Source organism: Marmota monax, unplaced genomic scaffold (genome assembly GCF_021218885.2).
Source record: "Marmota monax isolate L192 unplaced genomic scaffold, Marmota_monax_Labrador192_F-V1.1 WCK01_AAM20220418_F8-fsc00131, whole genome shotgun sequence".
NCBI lineage: Eukaryota > Metazoa > Chordata > Mammalia > Rodentia > Sciuridae > Marmota > Marmota monax.
In genome coordinates this window covers 2,424,117-2,439,972 of record NW_026693141.1, presented here as the reverse complement: position 1 = coordinate 2,439,972, position 15,856 = coordinate 2,424,117, and the positions used below count along the sequence as shown (strand labels likewise).

The 15,856-nt window shown below is 49.9% G+C and overlaps 1 protein-coding gene across 2 annotated transcripts in view; it reads right to left on the bottom strand.

The window, feature by feature from the left end:
* Positions 1–15,856, bottom strand: part of Plxna4 (plexin A4) — a 425,679-nt gene that overhangs the window by 333,402 nt on the left and 76,421 nt on the right. For both annotated transcript variants that reach the window (XM_046455106.2, XM_058582832.1), the window contains exon 3: positions 3,689–3,871. In XM_046455106.2, coding sequence (XP_046311062.1) covers positions 3,689–3,871 — 183 coding nt within the window. The remainder of the gene's footprint in view (positions 1–3,688; positions 3,872–15,856) is intronic.

Sequence of the window (15,856 nt, the reverse complement as noted above, 5' to 3'; positions counted from 1 at the left end):
CACTTTCCTCACCTCCTTTCCCCTTGCCTCATGTGATGTGTGCACTTGAGGAGTGAAATTACGGTCATCAAAGGCAAGGTTGCAAATGACTGGGACTCACACCTTTCAAACACAATGAAAAGTCAGTAATTTTGAGGGCAGCCTATGGATAGCTACAGTCTAGCCCCTGGGTCCCTAAAAACCCAGAGCCAAACTTCCTTATTCTCAGTAAACCCCCAGCCTCCTTTCTGCCCACCCTGCCCACTTTGAGTCCCTTGTCATGCTGCAAAGAACTCTGAAAGGCCCTCGATGCACACAGGAGATTATTACAGGGCTCAGGGACACCAACTCTGTAATTACGGCTACTGTATGATTTCCATTATTCTCACCCCCTGATCTTGGTCGCTCACAAAACTTGCTGCAAAATCCTCCCGCAGCCCCAAGTTTGTCATGGCTGGGCCTTGGCCCAAAGGGTGACTATGGGCGTGTTAAGCTCAGGGGGAAAGCAAGTCAGATATCACAAGGAAAGGGGTGGGGCACCCAGAGAGCTGGGGCGGTGGAACATTTTATTGTTTAGGAAAAATAAATAAACGGGCCACTTTTGCTTTTTATTATTTCAAACAACAGGCACCATGGCCCAGCCTTCCTTTCCCACTCCAACTGTCCCCTGGGCCAGCTGTGCTGAGCTGGCAGAAGCAGTTGCTGGGCTTGAGCAGAACCATTAAGAGGCTGCCAGTCTGAGCCCACGGAGCAGAAAGTGTGGCCCCGTAATGGCGCCTCTTCCCAGGGGAACGATGGCTCGGTCCCCCCACACGAACCTTCTGCTCTTAGCTTTCAAATTTTATGCCTCAGCGGCCCCACCAATGCTCTGGAAATTAAATATAATGTCCCAAGTGGCTGAAAGAGAACTATGTAAACCCACCAAGGGAAAAGATGGGAAATGCCAGCCCGGGATGACTTGGCCCTGCCACCTGTTCCTGCCAGTCTCTGAGGGTTGTTTCTAAGTGTTCATCCATACTCCTGGGCTGTCCTCCTCCCCACTCCTGAGGATGTGCTGTGCATGAGCTCTCTGGGAAGGGACAAGGGACATTGCCAGCTGCCCGCTGCCTCAATCCACCCTCGGACCAACAGCATGCATCTACAAGGTGACTCTCTCAGGTTTACAGTGCAACCATGACTTGAAAACATGTGTTTTTTCCCCCTCAATGATTGCCGGTTATGTGCACTGAACTTTCTATGTTCATTTCACTGACACCGTATTCCAGCCAGGTCAGACAACGACAATAAATAAATCCTCATCCAGGTTTCATTCTGTCTTGCCAGTGAGTTGCATGATCCTCTGGCTGCCAATAGGAAATTTGGCAGATAGGACTTTGAGGTCAATGGAGGATGTCACTTTTTCCATTGCACTGAGACTGGGCTCACTGCAGGGAAGGGCCAAGACCCCCATAGTGTGTTGCCTATTTATTTATTCTCAATAGTGCCTATTCCTCATGGGAGCAGGCAAGACGGTCAAGGGACACTGGATGGGATGGTAAGAGAACCAGTCAGCTTTCCACCACTATAACAAAACACTGAGATAAATAACTTATGGATAAACCATTTATTTCTGACTCATGGTTTGGGAAGTGCCAGTTTAAGTTCTGTTGGCCCCATTGTTTGGGGCCTGCAGAGTGGCAGTACATGGTGACCAGAGTTTGTGGTGGAGCAAAACTGCTTACACCAGATCCAGGGAGCAAAAGGAAAAGGGCAGGCACCAGGGTCCCACGACCCCCTTCAAGGAAGACTTGCCTCCAGAGACCTCAGGTCCTCCCATCGGCTCCCCTCCCCAAGGTTGCACCACATTCCAAAGCACACCCCCGGGGACCAGGCCTTCAACACAGGTCCTTTGGAGGAAATTTGAGATCCAAATTACAGCAATAACACCTTTGGGATTTAGCGTTCACTTTCTGCAGCCAACTGAAACCATCAAATAACAGCAAAAGCGGCCACCTGAACAACGAAGGGAAGTGTCCCCCAGAGCCCTGCCTGCTCAGTGGCTTTTGCGCTCCTCCCCTCGGTGCCTGCGGAGGCTCACGGGACACAACGGCAGCAAGACTGGCGGCTGACTGCCCGCCCACTGCCAGCCGGAAGCTGCAGACTGAGGGACCAAGGCACTGGAGTCGCCCCCGTTTCCCAGCAGCTGCAGGTGATGGGAGGAAGGACCAGGAAGGCAACAGTCACACCCAGGAGCTGCGTGGGGACATCACCCCCATGCCTTCCAGCATCTTCTCCAGGCCTCCACAAAACTCAGTTTAATACATGAGTCGGCATCACAAGGAGCCATGAGCAAGACAAAGTTCAGTTGTACTTACTGTGTTCTCAGAAAAGGCAGGAACCCATGAAAGAGGATTTTTGAAGATGTGTAGACAAATGGGGAAATCGTTTTTTGGTTTTGACACAAATGACAGGACCCTAAAGTCTGGTAATTATGTCCTCCTGGGCAGTGCCACACAGGCAGGACATTGTTCGTCACCCTCACAGAGTGTGCCATGAACCTCCAGCAGTGGACACTGCCTTCTTTTCCAGATATTTCCCACTCGATGCTCCACATGCACATCCCAGCTCACACACACGTCTTGCCTTCTACACTGTCACATTCCAGACCCTACAAATGGTGCCACAAAGGTATCGAGTTCAACAGAAAGAAAGATTTCTGTGTTTGTTGCATAGTAGGCTGGTAGATCAGAAATAACCTTCTAAATATTGCACAGAACATTTCCCCTGGACCATCCAGAGCCAATGCCCAGAAATACAGCAAAGAGAAAAGTACGGATCAAGGTTCAGTCTCCATCACACAGTGCCTCTTTACTTAGCCCGAATCACACAACATCCAGAGAATTCTAAGGCAAGTCCATCACCAAAAGGTCATAGGAAAGGACTGAAGTACAACTCTCAGTCAACAGAATATAAGATGGAGAGCGTATAGTCTTAGAAAGACTTCTCACCCCATCAAGGACGACATGCTGTGGAGCCAGCTTCAATCCAGTGAAATAGAAAACCCTGAGCAAGGAGCATCCCTGGGTGGATGGGCTCTCCCAACACTGCTGATGAGCCAAGATTATCCAACACCCCAAGAGCCAGCCAGCTTCTGGGGATCAAGGAGGACAGTCCAGGTCCTTGGACCATATTTCCACCTCACCTTAAGGAATTCCTATTTGTTGCATGGCCTCCACATCTCCTTGTCCCACAAGTTGGCTTTTAGCCCCATTAGCAACTCTAACAGGTCTGCGTGTTCCTCCATCTGTTCCCTAAATGGATTCCAGATGGATGCACCAGCCAGAAGGGCTGGAGCAAGAGGAACAGGCCTGCCTTGCCCCCTCCTCCCCGCTGCCCACTTCCCCAGCCACCCAGACCTAATAAAGCCCTTGCCGCAGGGCACTAGCCCAAGTTGAACAGAGTACACTGTTTGGAATGATAGAGGAAGCGTGCACTCAAACCTTTCCTAGGGAAGAGTGCACCACACACTCACAACAGCCTGGTTCTCACAACAACCAAGGACAAAGGCATTAAAAAAAGGCAATCATCCTGACCTCCAGCAGCCTATCTCCCTACGTCAGACCAGTCTTATAGCCCATCAGGCGCACAGGAGTAAGAAACCATGAGATAATATCATCCCGTGGGAGCAGCCTGTCTCCACAATCATCCACCAGCAGCACCTCATTCCTACCTTCTTCAGCTTGCCACTCTTGGTGCCCACGAAGGCTAGAGAGTGATTCTTGTAGACGTAGGCAATGACGGAAGTCATGCGGTCCCTGTCCTCCGTGAAGACCGGGATGCCACGCACCATCTCGGACACTCCCAGGGGAGCATTCATATCCAGGCCACAGAAGTTGTCATCGATGGTTAAGAGCTGAAAGTGAAAAAGAGACAAATCAAAAAGGAGCTTCAGGGCCATTGTCTGAAGTCAGAGAACTCTAGAGCCAGAAGAATCCTGGATCTGCTACAAATCCTCCCTTTTTAGAGGGACAGGCTCAGCAGTAGAGGAATTTGGTGACCTGTCAGCAGTCACTTATGGAGGCAGCTGCAGGACCATGACAAAAGAGAATCCCTAGGGTCTCTTCTCACCAGACTCCGTGACCTCTCTGCCCCTCCTCGGACCCTTCCAGGCACCATCTTGGTGGCTTTGATTGCCTGTCATCACCGGCACATGGAGAAGCACTGGGCCAGTATCTGATGATCATGGCACGGAGAGCTGGGCTCAGGTGTAAGAGGGAAGCAACCTTCCCATGTACACACCTGCCGTGGAGCAGATGTGCCGGTAGAAATAAAGAACTAGACGCATGAATGCATAGCTAACAGTCACAGCAGAGGCCTGTGCAGGTGATCAGCTGGGGAAAGGAGGAGCGGGAGAGGGAAGTCCGTGGAACTCCCCGTCTTACAGAACCACGGTAGTCCCTCACCAGCCAATCCTAGGGCATCCCATCTCTTAGGGCACAGCAAAGAGGGGCAACCGTGACCTTGTCATGCTTGCACCAGGCTTTCCCAAAGCGTTGTCTCTGGAATCCAAGCTTCCCAAGATGCTCCACTTAGCAGGGTTCCTTGGAAACATCCTAATGCAATCTACGGCATTCATAATGAAAAGTCTTAAGAAGAAACATGTTTACCCAATCCTGGCCTATTATATGTTTCATACCAAATATATATATATATATATATATATATATATATATATATATATATATATATATATATATATATATTTGGTACCAGGGATGCTTAAACACTGAGCCACATCCCCACCCCTTTTGATTTTGAGACAGGGTCTCTCTCGCTAAATTGCTTAGGGTATTGCTAAGTTGCTGAGGCTGGCTTTGAACTTGCAATCCTCCTGCCTCAGCCTCCTGGGCTGCTGGGATTACAGGTGTGCACCACTTTGCCGAGCCCTTTTAAGCAATAACACCTGTCAGCCTTCCTTAAAGATACTCTTGAAATATCCTATGGGACACACCAACCCAACTCTTTGGCTCCAGGAAGCACAACCTCAGGGGTCAGGAGCCAGTAGGGAGAGCTTCTTGGCCAGATCCCCACAGCATTTCTGCTCAGTCTCCCCTTTTTTTCCCATGAGGCCTCTAGATCCCCAATATAACGAGGAGTACCCATTGCAACACCGGTGCAGAGGCCTGCACAGTGACTTGCAAGGAGCCTCCGGCACTCTCCACAAACAGCCTTGGTTTGGCTCAGGCCTCTCCCAGGCGCCAGGAACTTACTGGATTTTCCACCCTTTCTTGGAAGCACTGTGTGGCCTCAGAAGAGTTACTCCGTCTTCCTGTGCTTTTATTTTCTGCTCTATAAAGATGAAGGAAACAATCCCTGCTTTTTGATGGGCTACCATAAAGCCTATTGCGCTCATGCCTGTAAATGTCTTTGGATCTTTCAGAAAAAGGAGTGAAATAAAATACAAGGTGTCACTTTTTTAAAGGCTTCAGTCCGGCCAAAGCAAGAGAAATCTGGAGAACAGCAGGCAGGCTCTTGCCAGCGCAGCTGTGTGAAAGTGGCCAATTGAGCTCTCCAGGGCCTGGGGCTCCTCCGCTCTGTTCCGCGGAGGGGGCTGGCAGCCATCGTCCACCTGGGGAAGGCCATGTGCTGAGCATTGAAAGCTCTCTCTGACCTCTCCCCTTTTTTCTCCCCTTCTTCCTCCCAGGCAGTCAGGATGGACAGGGGGAGAGTGTGGGCAGGCCCCGCAGCCATGTGCAGAGCAGATGTCTGCTTCATGCCTTTGATTACTTCTGGTCTCTCCTACATCATCTGGTCCACAGCCCAGACCAAACTCAACTCTCCGCTCTCCCTCTACAAAGAGCCACAGGAGTCAAATTTAGGAGGGAACTTTCAAGGTCTAGGTTGACCTTTATTGTTCTTCCCATGAAGATAAAATGAGGAAGCAGACAGGTAGTAGAAGTTAAAAGGGATGGAGAGAAGAAAGAAAGCAAAGACTCAGGAGAAGAGGAAGCGATGTCCATGCCTTGCTGGAGGTAACCATGGCAACCTGCCAGGCGTTCCCAGGGAAGCTGGAGCGCCGGAATCCTCATGGTCCTTGAACACTGCTGGTTCTGGCTCACAAGGAATCCACATCCCTAACTTTTCAGGGCTACACTGCTGCAGGGACCTCTGCCATCAGCAACCCTTGTACTTTGTCCTAAAACCCATTTTCCAAGGAGATGAGACTGAATGATTGACTACTTTGCATAGGGGGAGACTGAGGTGTAGAGTAAGGTCAGTGTCCCCCATCACCTGGCCATACATATAACACTCATTAACCTGAAAGTGAGAGACTTCTGGCTTCTCAGTTTCCAGAATTACCTTTCTGTGTGGTCAGATTTACCAAACACAATTTTTCCCTTTGATTGAGCAAAAATCAACAGTAAACTATAAAAAAAAAAAAGAGTATGCACTTCAGCAACTGCATCATCAAATCATGCTCACTCAGAGGCAGAAGGTCAGCAACCTGTGGGTCCCTTTCTCTGCAGCACCTCAGCAGCCAGGAGACCAGGTGAGGAATTTTTTATCAAAGGGAAGTGAGGACAGCCCAACCCCGAAGCCTGAGCCCAGGGCTCGCCCATCTTCCACTCATGCAGCTCCCTGTGAGCCCCTCAGAGACCCACACTGTTCTCCTCTAAACACACGTCAATTAAACATGGTATTCTAGCCTTGTTTACTACAGTATACTACCCAACATCAGGCTCACAATATCAGATGATTAAACCTTTTATCTTGACATAGTGAAGAATTACTGAAAGGGTAGGAAAGGAGGCAGAGGGTGGGATCGGGGGTAGGAAAGGGTAGGATCAGGGGCGGAGGCTCAGTCTCCTCTCCTGTACCACGGCAGTTACTCCAGGGTTATCATCAGACTCAAACGAGGCAAAGGATGCGCTGGGACTTACAACATGGCGCCCCATGGCTCAGTTTCTCCCTGCTATGAGGGTCCAGGTGATGGAGTTTTGACCAAGGCCTTTGACCAAGATGGCTCAGGTCAGCATGGATGCAGCGGTCCCCCAGCTGTGGTGGGGAGGAGGCCTGTTTCCTGGGGCATTAAGGGAGGGATGTTTCACATGGAAGTGGCGGGGAGGAAAATTAGGCGACAGGTTTGCAGGGCAGCTCAGCTGCTTCTCATCTGGACAACTTGGTCCTGTTGTTCTCTGAGCTTCACTTTCCCTGACTTTAAAGCAGGAAGACAGGACCATTGTGAGGACTGGAGGGGGCAATGGCGAAGGGCCCAGTGCACTGGAAGCTCTTCAGCACCTGTGTCTTTCCACCCCTTCGATGCAAGATATTTCACATTGTTTTTGAGTGGAAATCCAGCCTAGAACAGGTGAAGGCTGGTGTGGATTCCTGAGCAACAGGGGAGGGTGGTGATTGCTGACTGAGACTCCCCCTGGGCCCCATTACAGCCAGATTAGAGCCATAGCCAGAGGAACTAGGTCCAGACTTGGCTGTGATCCCCTTTCAGTCACCCCATTGTGGCCACCATGATGATGCTTATTTATTAAAGAGCAACTTCATTCTAACAAGGGAAGCACATAAGCACCCAGGCCATGAGAATCATGTGCTACCCACTAGAGCAGCTCCATCAACATACCAAAAAGCCTTAGAACTACAACCTCTGCCCCATCTGAAGGACACTGCATCTTCTTCCCACTGCCCCCAAAGCCTTCATGGAATGTGTGAGGTGTCAATTAAGATGGGCGGCCATGCACTCCAGGGACTATGAACTCAAGGACAGGGAGCATGTTTTATATTTTTGTACCTTTAGCTTAGTTCCTGGTGCATAGTAGGTTAAGATACATTTGTTAAATGGATGGAGGGTGGGTGGGTGGGTAGACAGATGGGGGGGGGCGGTACATGGATGAATGTGTGGGGATGGGGGGTGGTTAGATGGATGTATGGATGGACGGATGGATGAATGGATTCATGGAGGGGCAGGTGGTTGGATGGATGGATAAATAAAAGTCTGGCTTTCACAGTGGCTAAGAGTGGGCAACAAGGCTTGAATTCCATCTCTGCTACTTAATGCTGTGTGATCTTTGGAAAGTCATTTAACTTCTCTCTAGTTTGCCACCTGTTAATGGAGTTTATAATAGTACATCCTTCATAGTACAGTGGTGACGATTAAATAATTCAATACCTACGGAACACTGCCACCAGTTAGGAAGAGCTATGGAAGTGTTAGCCTTTATTATGGTTTGTCGCCTTCGAAAACTCAGCTAGCCTTTGTGAGTCTCAGTATCTCTGAGAAAATCCAGTGTCTACCTCAGAGGCATTATCAAGATTAAGGGGCTAGTGTTGTCAAGTGAAGTAGCAAAGGGGGTTCTTCCTAAATATCTGTCAGCATAGAGTAGATATTGGGCCAACCAGGCCAGATGGAGGAGTAGAGAATTGAGATCTCAGATTCAGAAGATGGAGCACTATGCATTATAACTCTGTGGGGCCCCATCCTGGACCCACTCACTCCATCAGAAAGCCAGAGGAAGGCATCTGTGTCTTTCCACTCCTTCAGGTGAGGTGCTGGGGTTCCAGACACCTGGCCTTCATCTCCTGATGGTCCTTTCCTAGCAAAGGGCTCTACCGAGCAGGACCCCCAACTGGATCTGGGGGCCAAGAGGCCCCATGGAGGCCTCCCCATGGCCTGCTGAGCAGCAGCAGCCCTGGTGAGGTGGTGTGGGGAGCCGGAGCTGACACTCCGAATTACAATCTAATAGCTTACCACGCTTCCCTCGCACACAGCGGCAAAGGTTACCGTGCAATTACGTGTCGCTACATACAAATGACAGAGCAGTTACGGTTACTTTACCAATTACAGGGAAATTGCTCCCACTCTGCAGAGAGACTGGCACTCTGAAAAGCTCTATCATCTCCACAGAAAGGGGATTTTCAATGCTGCCAGTATCCTTCCTCAGGCAGTGTCCCCAGGATCCGGGGCAGTGCGGCAAAGCAGCGCCCAAGGAGCACAGAAGTGTCTGATGGTCTCGGTGGGGACTCCCTGAGAAGGGCTACAGGTGGGGGCAGACCCTGGAGCCCTCTGTAGAGACCCCCAAGTCCAAGTCCCAGTGACAGATGCTAACGGCTATGCCAACCCATCCTGAGGACCAGAGGGGATGAGGAGGAGTTGGTGCCTGATCCTAAAATCACCCCTGACCCCTGCTAGCATGGCCTCTGCTCTGTTCCTCTGGCACCTCCCCTGCCACATGGAGCCGTTTTAGCCCTGGCCTGTGGTTGTCCCACCTTTGCAGAAACCCCCCATTGAGTCCTTATTATGGAGAGGTCAGAACTAGGCCAGAGCTCAGTGGTCCAAATGCAGTGTTAACGAGGGAGAGGTCAGCAGGTCCATCCCCCTGTGGGTCAATTAGCTGAGCTCTGGGACAGTCTCTTCCATAGCCACAGGCTGCCCATCTTACCCCAGGCATCCACTGTTAACAAATATCCCAAATTGATCCAAAAAAGCAGGCCAGGTGAGCCAGTAGGATGGATGGATGGATGGATGTGGGATGCTGCCGACTGCTTGGACCACAGATGTACCTGTCTGGCTGCCCTGAACCCCAGGATGAGAAATCTAAGTCAGCCTTGACCTCACCTTGTACTATGGGCAGCATAGAGAAAGGTCCTTACAACTGGGAGCAAACCAGCCCCCCTCTCCTTCCCAAATGGGACAGTATTGTACAATCTCACTCATGGAGTCCTGAGCACCCCTAAATCCACCCCCAAACTGGGACACTACCCCTCCCATCCATTAAACAGGAAATGAAGGCATCTGAGACTTACCCAAGCTCACCCACCATGGGGTCATCTGGGGACTTTTCCTGTCAAATCCCCTACTGAGGCACTAAATAAGACAATGCTATTTATAGTTTTTTACTTATTAATTTGTTTTGGAGCATTTAAAAGAACCAAGCACTAGGGGAGGCTCCAGTGATATAAAGATGCAAAAGTCTCAGTTTCTGCCTTAAGAATTGCCCTTTCCTAGTGATAGAGGTAGATCTAGACTCGGCAAAGCTGTCCGTGCCTGCTTCAGTTATGTGCCTGGGGGAGGACAGAGGACGGGGCTGCCTGGGTTTGGGCTCAACTCCAAGTTCTCTTGTGTTAGGACACAGTGTCAGACCCCCATTTCAGACAGCCTGCTATTCCCAAGAAGAAAATATCTGAAGGTTACAACATCTGACAACCCCATTATACAGGAGAGAAAAATCAAGGCCTGGAGCGTGAAGTGGCTCCTACAATTACCTATCAAGTTACAGAAAAAATAGAGCTGCAAATTCCCAGTCCAGAAGGAGAAAAGTGATCTTGTGCTGGGGCTTCCTTCCAGGTAGCTCAAGGGGGCTTGGGGAGAACAGGAGACACGGGGGGAGGAGCTCTCCTCTTTGTTCTCCCCAGACCCTGGGCCCAGCCAACTCTCCCCTCTCAAGGAGGCCCTAGCCCTTCACCAGAACTGGGTTTCTTCCTTGTCCAAATGGGTCCATTTGTCTCAAGAAAGTGAGAGTTCAAATCTCCAAAAGAAACACAAGTTAGGAGAGAAAGAGGAGGGAAGCCCACAGCTTCCTACTGATAGGGCCAGGAAAAGGTCTTTGAATTCTTCATGCCTGGCAGCCCTAAATTTCTTGCCATTAATTACATTTGCACACACACACACACACACGCATACACACATACACACGCATACACACATACACAGCAGGCCTCTTCTGGAAACAGGAATCAGTGAATTACGCATGTGGGATTTCTTTTTAAAGGAGATATTGATCAGAGAAGCTGTAATAGCTCATGTCTAAATACAGACTCCAGTTGTAAAGCTCTGAAGTACAGGGAGATAATGATCACCCACTTATTGGGAACCATATCTCAAATATGGCCACTGACCCCTAGGGTGTTCATAAATCTACCAGAGTCTTAAGCACAGACTACATTGGTTCCATGCACCTTCCATTCTACCTGCTCACAGGTGGAGGTAAGGTGGAGGTAAGCAGAGGGTCCTTCAGGAGTAAGGAACATCTTTGGGAGACTCTAGCAGGTTTAGGTTTGGCCTCATCAGGAAGCCTATTACTTTCTAAGATGCTCCCGCATCAGGCTGATCGAGTAATTATTTCTTTTTTTTTTCTTTTTTGGTACTGGGGATTGAACCCAGGAGCACCTAATCACTGAGCCACACCAACAGCCATTTTTTGTATTTTATTTAGAGACAGGTTCTCATTGAGTTGCTTAGGGCCTCTGTAAATTGCTGAGGCTGGCTTTGAACTCACAATCCTCCTGCCTCAGCCTTCTGAGCTACTGGGATTACAGGCGTGCATCACCATACCCTGCTGGGAGTGATCATTTCTAACAAAGAAAGAAATCAGAAAAGCCTGACTCTCCAGCCTTCTCTTGGCTTCACCCTTCTGCATAAACTTTCCTCTCTCCGTGATGATTCCTAACCCTCTCTGGAAGGGCTGCTCAAGATCCAAGCCAGGGAAGTGCTGCTCCAGGTGAAGCTTGTCACCAGCACCCTGGCTGTGAGCACAGATGATGGAAAGGGAAAGTGGGATTTGGCCTCACCCACTTAGTTGCTAATGTATCTATCGTTTCAAAATGATTCTTTATTGTGTCTTTTTCAATGAGATTGTAAAAAAAAAAGAAAAAGAAAAAGAATGTGTACAGAGAAAGGGAGGGAGATCCATCAAGCCGCCGCCACAGTAACCTAGTTAGACAAATATGTTATTCAAGGGACTCAGTGAAAAGTGTCTCTGGTTGGAAAAACAACCCAACTAAATTGCAGCTGAGTTTTCCAAGAAACACAGCCCTACTTCCCGGCATTTCACAAAGGAGAGGAGGGGGCCAAAAACCATGATATAAGGTCATCATGTTTTAGGAGCTCTGTAGGGGTGCAGGGTGGCTTTTCATGCAGACATTCACTGAATTAAAGAATGCACTTAATTACCTATGCGATAAGGAAAGCTCTGGACAAAGGTAACACTTTCTTTCACATTCATTTTGAAACCTGTGCTTGGAGACCAACTGTGGTCCCATGTCACCAGATATCTAAGAGGACTTTCATGCATCATGATAACAAGCAAGCCTTCTAGCAGGGAACTAAGGCCACTAATTTGAGCCATATTCCCAGGAGAGGGGCATTAATCCAGACACCCTTTCTTCAGACCAGGCTGTAACCAATAGAGCTCTGGCCATGCATCCCTCCCAGGGCTGCAGAGCAGAGCCAACAAAGCGTAGCTCAGTCGGGATCCAGGGGGTTGGACCCCTGACCTTATCCTCATTAGCTGAGCTACTGAGAGCACTGACAAGCAGCCAGGGCCACAGCACAATGGCCTGGGGAAGGTCCGGCCTGGCCAGCGCAGTGGGCCAGCCTGGCCAGAGTCGTACAACTCTGCAGGTGGCAGCCATGCCCAAACTGGACCCTTGGGAAATTCCCGGGGATCTTCCCCACCTTGTAAGCAGTACTAACCCCAACCCACTGGGATGCTGCCTGCTGCCTTTCCATCCCCAGAAGCCCCATGTCATGGGCAGATAAATCCCACACCACCAGCCCATCAATCTCCAGGCCCCTCTCTCCCTCCCAGCCGCCACTAGAACTGTAATTGAAGCAAGGAACACCACGATGATTAAGTTTGTGTGTTTTCTGGCGGGTTCAGGGAAGCAGTGGCCCCGCTCGCCAGGCTGAATTATAGGGTAGGTCATTCTCTTATTAGTGGGAATAAATTTTATTAGCCCACTCTTGTTGCCGTGTCTCTTCCTCAGGCCCATGTGAGAGTCTGGGTAATGTTGCCAGCATGCTGGGCAAAGCAGCCGTGCCAATCCCATTACATTCTGCAACTCCAACAGAGACGCAGTGACCACGCAGGAATAATGCTGGCTTTCTCCTCCCAGGGGTCCCAGTTCATATTCGGGGACAGCATCAGGGAACAAATCCGCTAGGAATAAAAACCAGAGGCCAAAGGGCAGAAAGCTCTCCCCGTTCTTTCTTTTCCTCCTTTCTACTAACTTTCTTAATAAAAAGAAATAAGTACAAGCCAGGCGCAGTAGTGCACACCTGTAATCCCAGTGGCTGGGGAGGCTGAGGCAGGAGGATTGCAAGTTCAAAGCCAGCCTCAGCAACTTAGGGAGGTCCTAAGCCACTCAGTGAGACCCTGTCTCTAAAAAAAAAGAAAGAAAAAGAAAAAAATAAGTCAGGGGGAAGCTGGGGGCTGGGGATGTGGCTCAGTGGTTAAGTGCCCCTGGGTTCAATCCCTGGTACCAAAAAAATTTTAAAAATTAAAAAAAAAAAAGAAAAGAAAAGAAGTGCAGAGTGTCAGTGTGTGGAGTTTCCTTCCACCTTGCAAAAGCTAAGGGACACCTGGGGATGACAGTGGGAGGGGGTGACAGGAGGTACATCTCCTGGCCTAGGATGTTGAACCTAACATCTGAGTTAGGCAGAGTCCAAAGCTCTCAAAAGGCCGACATTGATGGGGAAAAAAAAAAAAGAAACAAAGAAATCTAACAACTAAACCACAGTGACATCATTACACTCCTTTCTCACTCATTGGGTGTGTTATAACTGAAGGTAGACACACAGGATCATGCTGTGAAAATGTTGTGAACTACAAATCCCACATGCTCTGTGTCTATCATTAGTTATTAATTCTGTGTATTTATCATTTGCACTTCATTAAAGGGATAGTATTTTATCAGCTCCTTCTTGAAGACAAAATTTGTGCAACAGAGCAAAACGGAAACTGCTTACCAACCCTGTTACATCTCACAGGCTGATGCTGGCTGGAACCCAAAGATCCAGATTCCCCAGCCGGTATCCGGGCCAAGATGCCTCCTTGTGTGGGTGATGGGAATTGAAGGAAAGGCCCAGAAATGCACATCTGTCCTGGTAAGCAGGGCTAGTCTCTGTGCGGATGGAGAAGAGGTTCAGCTTCCCATCTGGGCTGGGCTATAGCATACTGTACAAGGTGGGCGTGTGTGAGCGCGCACGCACACGTGAGAGAGGAATCTCACTGTATCTGCTGCTGAATGTAGTGTGTGGGCGTGGGAGAGAACAAGCTACAGGAAGAAGGAGATGGAGAGGAACCAGGAGACGAAAACGCACAGGGAATGTGAGTTCAATGGAGACAGGGAGGGAGAAGCAGAGGGTAGCAGGTAGACATCAAGCGTGGGGAGACAGACACCTAAGAAAGAAAGCCATCATCACGTAGAGAGTGGAACTCTGTGCACATGATATGTGTACAGGTATGCATGCCTCTATGCCAGGCACACAAAGTGATGTCTCAGCATTGCAAGGCCCTGTGTCCTAATCCCCAGCTTGGTAAACCCTATGCTGAGGTCCCTTTAGCAGCACCCTGTGTTAAAACTCAGCACATGTGCCCACTGGGTCCTACACTACCCTGTTGATCCACTGGCTCAAGGGGAGGCATCCTGGGAGAACACATCCAGCCTAGGAGGCCAACTTCAGAGACTTTCCTCCTGCTAGGCCCAGCATGCCACCCAGGGCTCAGCCACCATGCTACACCCCAGGTACCATGCATGCTTGACTGGGGTGGGTCTCTCAAAAAGGTGTTAGCTGGGTGACTTTACCTGAATACCTGGGACAGGAGCCATGGTGAGGTGAGAGTGGAAAGACTTGATTCTATCAAGATGGGGTTGCCATACACCAGGCCACCAAATGCCAAACCAGAAGGCTGAAGGGTTGAAAGGGGAAGGGCTTAGGCTGGTATAAAAAATGTGCATGTGTCCACCTACAAGGCCAGAGTGTAAGTGTGGCTTGTTGTGCATGTTTATGGGCTGTAGTATGTTGAAACACTGTCGGAGATGAGAAAGGAGGGATGGGGCGGGAAAAGGAGGAGGTCTTGGACTGAGGGAGGGCGGGAGCCCCGCAGGAAGAGCCAACGTTGCCTAGCGCCATAAACAACAGGAAACAAGCCCATCTAGTCAGCGCTGTGCTTCCTGCTGACGGGGTAAAGAAAACACCCAAGCAGACGGGCAGCAGCCAGCCCCTGGGCCTGGGACGGCTGCCTGGCCATTCCGGATGCTCACTTTCGTGGAGTTTCAGGATCTCAGGCGCCAGACAAACCCGAGTGACTGTCCAGGCTGGGATGCAAGGCCAGCCTCAGTCCAAGGAGGTGACCCGAGTCCTCCCCAGGACTGCATGCCAGGGGAAACCAGCGAGTCAAACAGCATGTGGAAATGGGGGTCCCCCACACCTGTGATACACACCACTGGTCAAGAGGTGAGGCTTCAAGTGAAATATAAAAGTGCTCAGTCCCTTGCACTTTGTGATCCTCTTGCGACCAGCAGGGATGGTGGGTACGTCTCAAAGTCAGAGGAAACTTGGCCCAGCTGTGGTTCCCAGTGAGCATCTTTGAGAAGTTTGGAGAGCTTTTCTGGCTGCAGTGGAACTAGAGAATTCCATGGGTGCCTAGCATTCAGGGCCTGGATCACAAATGCCCTGCAATGCCCAGACCGTCCCTGCACGAGGCACTGCCCACTTAGACAATGGCCAGTAGCACACATGGAGATAAACCTTGGTAGAAGCCTCAGCTGAGATCTGAATGCCCAGCAGGTTCTGGTCTATTAACTACATGACACTCAGGGAAGTACTTGACTTTTCTGTCCCTCTGTTCCCCCAGCTAGAGAGCTGTCTGCCCTTTCTGTCGTCCTAAAGCACTGCTGAGAGAGGAAAGGGATCTGATAAAATCCTCATAAACCAGCAGAGAGCCTGAGTGTTATCATCAGACAGCACGCTCTGCTCCCCCAACCTCCGTCTGACAGGTGGGAGGTGGTGGTTCTGCCACAGGGACCCAAATTTTCTAGTGAAAGGTCCCTCTGAGGTCCAGCCTTAAAGGAATAGTGAAGAAGCTGATTGTGGCTCACCTTC